General features: G+C 32.8%; 1 protein-coding gene across 1 annotated transcript; it reads left to right on the top strand.

The window, feature by feature from the left end:
• Window positions 1-123: 123 nt before the first annotated feature.
• LOC133328723 (uncharacterized protein DDB_G0271670-like) lies at window positions 124-769 on the top strand (the record flags this gene model as incomplete). The annotated part of the gene is made up of 1 exon (XM_061537269.1): window positions 124-769. A coding segment is annotated over one exon (646 nt), but the record flags the coding sequence as incomplete, so codon positions are not given.
• Window positions 770-7,407: the final 6,638 nt, after the last annotated feature.

Here is a 7,407-nt window from a genome sequence, read left to right as displayed (position 1 = left end):
ACACGCAAATATGTGGTCAATCTCATCACAAATAGTAATCAGCAGCAGCAACAACAAGCACAGCATCTTCATCATCAGCAGCAGAATCAGAATCATTCACAAAACCTCCACCATCAACAACAGGCCGCCGGCAATCATCACACACAACATCAGCATCACATTATTACATCCACACCAACAAATCATCATCATCACCAGCAAATCTATCAGCAGCATGCCTCATCTTCATCATCCTCATCCTCCTCTTCGTCCTCCTCATCATCACCATCGTCAGCCATTTTGAATTCTTCTAATTCGTCGTCAACTCATATATTTCGTACTCCTGTAGTTTCCAGCAGTAGCGGTCATCACTTAACAAATTCTACGTCTTCTTCTTCCTCCTCCTCCTCTTCTAATTCTTCCTCCTGTACCTCAACGCCAAACGTCAACACCAACAATACTGCCATGCGTCCACCACCACCACCGCCTCCGCCAAAAATTAAACACACCTCTGCCGCCACACTGGGTTTGGGTGGTTCGCATCATGCGGTTGTTATAGGTGGTCCAGGCAATTGTCTGGCGGATGGGAATAGATCAACAACGCATATGGTATGCTCTCCTTCGTCATCATCTTCCTCGTCGGCAGCAGCATCATCATCGTCTTTAGGCTCCCAGCATCAGCACCACTCCCAACACCAACAATCGTCATCATCGATGTCTGCCTCATCAGCGTCAGCAATGAATTTAAATGGCAGCTGTGAAGAACCATCCAGCTCAATACCAGATTTAGGTGAGTACTGAACTTTTATTTTTATTATTAAATTTTACTATGGAAATTAGGTCGAAGGACCAAATATCATTTTAGCTAATTTACACTGCTCGAAGGACCAATACTTTGAACTAATCAAGATTACTCGATGGTCCAAATATAAGTGAAATGATTCAATACGATAAATTATATTGCCTACATTATCAGCTCGAAGGACCAAAAAATAACGAAAAGGAATAAAAAAATAAAATAAGAAACGAAACATGCACGTAAAGATAAAACATGCGCGTAAATAATACTAGGGAACTAGGTCGAAGGACCAAATATTTAAAAAGAAGGTTTGAACTGGTTAAAATTACTTGAAGGACCAAATATACGTGAAGATACTAATGTCTACATATACGTGATTCAAGATACTAATGTCTACATTATCAGCTTCAAAGACCAAAAAATAACGAATAAAATTAAAATAAAAAATGTAGACATTAAGTTAGAAAATATTTACGTAATTAATACTAGGAAACTAGATCGGAGGAACAAATAATTAAAATTTGACTACTGGAAGGACCCAATATAAATGAAATGACTAGATCGAGGGACGAAAGAAATAAAAAAAGACAATTCGAACTAATTAAGACTACTCGAAGGACCAAATAAAAGTGAAGTAGCACTCAGAAGGACCAAAAGAATACCGAAAAATGTTACAAAAAGGGGTTGTGAACGGAGTCGAATGACTATTACAGTGACATAAAAATTCAATATTAATTGTTTTATCATAAGAGGCCATTTAAATCATCTAGATTATTAGGTCGAAGGACCAATGAAATAAAATCCTAATTTAAAATAAATCAGTTGGACGGAAACGAAATTCAAATAGCTTGCAACCTAGTCCACTCGAAGGACCAAGTTCTCTTTGAAATCGAATATAAAATTAGAGCAACTGAATAAGAAACTATTTTTATAAGAAGCCATTTTAATGTGGTTAATTAGTTAGATCGAAAGACCAATTCGCACAGTAAAATAAAATACATTAAACACAACTGGGTCGAAGGACCAAATATAAAAGAGGTATCTGATGTGAATCACATGAAAATCTAAATTTACCATCAAAAATGATTATAATAGTTTCAAAAATAAGAAGAAGAAAAAAGTCGAAGGTCCAAATTGTTAGAGAATTAAACTCAATATTATGATTCAATCTAAAGGGAACAGCTCGAAGGACCAGAAGAAAACAAATATGAAAGTTGTTGAAAGTGGGTTTAAGGACCAATAACCTCTTTTAAATTAGTCTAATCGAAGGACCAATTTCAAAAAAATTAAGGTCACTAAAAAACAGTCATCTTCATTATATAATCAGATCGAAGGACCAAATAAACCAATATAAGTTTTTAACAAAAAACAACATTTAAGAGAGCTAAATAAATATTTAATTTCAAAGAAAAAACTCGTCTATCCTAAATCAAATGGATAACAACTCGAAGGTCCAAAATAATCGCATTGAAATCTACTCGAATAACAAAGTGAACTTCAGTTAAGCCAATCGTTCACATAAAATTATGCTCGAAGGACCAACAACATAAATTTTAGATTACTGTAGATTTACGTCATTTAATGTTTGTTAATTTGATCTATCTTTACACTCTAATATTTTACAATAAAATCTAATCAAAGGTCTCAACAGATACAATAGCTTACTTATTGTTAGCCAATAAATCGCATAATATGTAGCTCGAAGGACCAAAAAAATGTCAGTACTTTTTTAGCGCATCACAATTTCTACAACATAGAGTCGGGTTGTTCTGGAACGAAATAGTTCATGTAACCTTTTCCGAAAAAGGAACTATAGTTACTTTTGCTCGAATTGTTCGGGCCATTCACTGACACCGAATAACTGATGTGCACCAAAGAATGAACTATGGAACTAAATTACCTAGTGCTGCAAAGAGAACCAGAAATGATCGAACCTCTTTAGGAAATGTATTGCCTAACTTAATTGCAATTCTAACTTAGGTTAGGCATTTTTTAAAACAAAGTTTATAGTGTCACCCTTACGAAAGACAAAAAACCCAACAAATCCTATAAGCTCATAACAATATGCTCGAAGGACCAAAAAATATAGAATTTCAATTAATTAATAGACTCCTTATTTTATCACAACGTTAATTAAGTCCGTTGAACTTGTAAATCAGATTAAATCTGGAGTTCGAAGGACCAAAAAATATTAAATATATGTGCCAGATTAATGAAGATAATGTTAAGTTCATTTATTTTAAAGTCTATGCAATTTGTTCTCTGCTAATGTCTAATCGAAGGACCAAAAAAATCTTAATATTTTGCAAGGACCAAAATGCTGGAAACACACGTAGTTCATTTTTTTTCAATTTGAAACTATGCTCGAAGGACCAATATTACAATGTCTAAGGTTTTGAGTATATTCCTCTTTTTCCGTTATTTCTTTAAAATGTAAATACTGGGAAGGAAAAAATATCATTCAATACTTCATATTTAAATATGTTCGAAGGACCAATTAATGCAAAAATTTGTCTTGTATATATTTAAAGCGAACATATTTATTAAATAAAAAATTGAACTCAGCTCGAAGGACCAATTATTTTTTGTTGAGTTATTCAGAAGCCAGTCGAAGGACCAAATATAATTCTCAGAGCTTGATATTAATAAGGGTTTCTATTTTTAAATTCAATAAGATTATTGGATAATTTAGTTATTACAAAAAATTACTGATAATATTTTAAAGAAGATTTTCGCCAGCTCGAAGGACCAAATATTTTATTTTTGATTTATTTAAATTATATCACCTTTTTATTATTATTTTTCAAATATTAAAAAAAAAGTTCGTAATATTCTAAGAATCCATCCTATATTACTCAATATCCGTAGAAAAATTCCTACTAATCCCGAAAAATAAATGTTACATTATCTCCCTTTCTCCCTCTCCATCTATATAGGTGTGTTCACACACACCCTTCAAGCAAATGTCCTTCGATTAGAAAACAAACAACATTTCAGTTTCCAATGAAATATATATTTACAACAACAACCAGTATATTTTTACTATTTGTTTGATTTCCAGCAACATTTTCTATGTCATTTATATAACGGACCATAGTCAAGGGGCACCACTAACTCAGTGACTGACAGACAGACTAACTGAATATTTTTCTAGTTTTGTTTGTTTTTGTTGTCTGAACTGAAACCTGTTACAGCGTTTTAATACCGTTTTGTCTTTCCTACTTGCCGAGAAAGACAATAACAGCAACAAAAAACTGTAACAATAAACTAAATAAATATTTACAACAACATTAAATTCTATATACAAAAACAATAAGGCTTACATAAATATTAGTTTTTTATTCACAGCGTTTTTTTTTTCTTTGTAAAACAAGTTGACCCTGAATAGATATACAAATCTATGCATTTGAGAGGGTCTGGGGGTTATTCATGTGGGTTATATATGACACTAAGTCTGGCCAGAGATATTTTTTCATAAGACACTTATTTACATTTATGTGATCTTAGATACCGTTGTGGCTATATATGGGTTCATAATACACTTGTTAATATAATTGTCAGTCAACAGTAAAGCAAAACTTTAAGGGTTTTCCCCAGCAGCTAAGGAATGGTAAATTAGACATGTTGCTATCGTAATTTAAAATGTTCGCATTCTTATAGAGGATCATTAGGCACTGTAAAAAACTCGAAGGGTCAATAGTAGCAAATAATCTTTCACACAGTATGCTCGAAGGACCATAGAAACTTTATAAGGCTAAAATTCTTGACTACTCAATGGTCCAAATATAAATGAAATGACTAAATCGAAGGACCAAATAATTGTAATGATCATGTGAACTAATTTAGACAAATAGAAGGCCAAATGATTCAAAAAGATAAATACTATTGTCTACATTATCAGCTCGAAGGACCAAAAAAAGAAACGAATTCAAATAATAAAGTTAAAATAATTAAAAAGAACGAAAACTGTTGACAATGAGTCAGGATACCTTCGGAAATTAAACTAGAGAAAAACCAAATAAATAAAAATTCGACTACTCGAAGGACCAAATATAATTAAAATGTAAAATTTATTCTTTTCCAAATTATGAGATCGAAGGACCAAAAAATAATGGAAAATAATTAAAAACAAAATTAATTAAATAAAAAACGAAACATTTAGACAACAAAATTCACAAATAATACTACGGACCTAGATCGAAGGACCAAATAATTAAAATTCGACTAAATCGAAGGACCAAATAATTAAAAAGCCAAATTGAAGTAATTAAGACTACTCGAAGGACCACATATAAGTAAAATGACTCTCAAAGTAAAATATTTATGGTAAACATAATTTCTGGTAAACATAATCGGGGTTCCTCCCTTTCCTAGCTCCCCTAGAAAACTGATAATTTAATTTGTGTAATCTACTCGAAGGACCAAAAGTGCATTGCTACCATCATTATGATCATCAAAGGACCAAATACTTCAAAAAACCACAATCTTCTCCACATTTTTCCCTGAAGATACCGTAATTAAAATTGTAGTCATTTAGTATAGAGGATTTTAGGCTATGACACTTGAACAACCAAAAATGCCTTATAATATTGCACCCAATATGATCGAAGGACCAAAAACCTATATTAAGGCTTTACTACTGGACAAAAAAAATCGACGGGGTCTTACAAATGTCAAGAAATGATGTTCGAAGGACCAAAAAAAAATAGTTTCTTCGTATTCAAAAATATATACATTAGGCTGAAATTATATATTGATCATCAAAAGCCAGATGGATTTTAAACGTGCTAAACGTAGTTATACGCCCTAAGGGCTCATACTAAACAATTCTCTATTGCGTATACGTGCTGACAATAGTCATACGCCCTGCACATAATCAAATGATTTCAGTAAACCAACGTTTAAAGGGCCCTAAGGGTTTATACTAAATAATTCACTATTGCATATACGTGCTGACAGTAGTCATACGCCAAAGAGGCTCATACTTTTTATCAAAAGATTTCAGTAAACCAACATTTAAAGGATTCTCCAGTAGGTCTATAATTTTTTCTTTGGAAATTTTGAATTATAAAATTTGTTAAAAGAACGCTCATACCGATTTTTTGATCATATGTTGCTGCAATCAGGCTTGCATATACGTTCTGACGATAGTTATACGCCCTAAGGACTCATACTAAATAATCTACTATTGCGTATACGTGTTGACGGTAATCATACGCCCCAGAGAGGTTCATATTTTGTTATCAAATGATTTCTGTAAACCTGAACCTGATTTGAGATTCTATAAATTTCTCAATGGAAATTCTGAATCGATTTTTTTTAAAGAACGGATCATATTGTGCTGCAATACGGCTTGCGTATACGTTCTGGCGATAGTTATACGCCTTAAGGGCTCATACTAAATAGTCTACCATTGCGTATACGTGCAGCCGGTAGTCATACGCCCTAGAGGCTCATACTTAATAATCAAACGGATTTAGTTAACCAACATTTAAAGGATTCTCCCAGTGGTTCTATAAATTTCACTATGGGAATTCCGAAGCAGAAATTCTATAAAATTCTCAATGGGAATTCTGAATCAAAATTTTGTTAATTGAACGGTCAGGTTGATTTTTGGATCATATTGTACTGCAATAAGGCTTGCGTATAAGTTATGACGACAGTCATACGCCCTAAGGGCTCATACTAAATAGTCTAGCATTGCGTATACGTGCTGCCGATAGTCATACGCCCTAAGGGGTTATACTTAATAAACAAACGTTTTCTTATCTACTCAAAGAACGTTTCTTGTTTTTTCTTAATATTGTATCTAAATTATTGTTGATTTTTTCCCAAACTTTTGTATGGTACCTCGTAAATTAAAAAAATAACCCGTTCAATCGACAACTAGGAAATAAAAATTCATGGCATTTTTCAAATGAAAGAGAAAACGCAAATGTAATAATTAAATTCAAATGCAAAGCAAACCTGTTGTCACTCTTGTGTGAGTGTGTGTGTGTGTGGAGGCTTTGGATTATGAAGAAGGCAGGGCAAGAGGGGAAATATCTATATAGAAATGAGACATGTAATTGCATGCATATATCAAATAAGTTGTTTTTTTTTGCAAAGGCAAAATTAAGGTCAGTAGAGACAAAATAGAAAATTGCATGTAGAAAAAAAAAACACTAGACAGAAATCAGGTTTGAAATTCCGCAAAGGGAAGGGAGAGGAGGTCCACAAACCCAATATGGAAATAGTTTCGGAAAATAAAAAAAATATATTAAATATAAAAATGTTTCTATAAGGCTTACTCAAAAATAACTAAATGATCCCAATGAGAGGTGACTAAGCTTTCACTTTTAAAGTTCGCCTGAATTTCTACAAACTATTGGATCAAATTTTCTTTAGGCCTATTGTTCGATAACCTCCAAAACTAAATATTCAATTAAAATATAAACAAATCGTTGATTCTGGGAATTATTTTCTCAAATTGTTTAGAAATCGAATTATCTGGCTTGCAATTTCACGCTGAAATAATAACAACAAAATATCCCGCCGCCATCCCGATGGTGGTGTCATGACAATTATTTGTTTAAACGTTTGTTTTATTTTTTTCATTGACGTTCCATACTCTCTCGCCTGGATACACA

This window comes from Musca vetustissima, unplaced genomic scaffold (assembly GCF_032173495.1).
Source record: "Musca vetustissima isolate MV318-11 ecotype Yass unplaced genomic scaffold, APGP_CSIRO_Mvet_v1 utg218086, whole genome shotgun sequence".
NCBI lineage: Eukaryota > Metazoa > Arthropoda > Insecta > Diptera > Muscidae > Musca > Musca vetustissima.
This window is presented reverse-complemented; position numbering and strand designations above follow the sequence as displayed.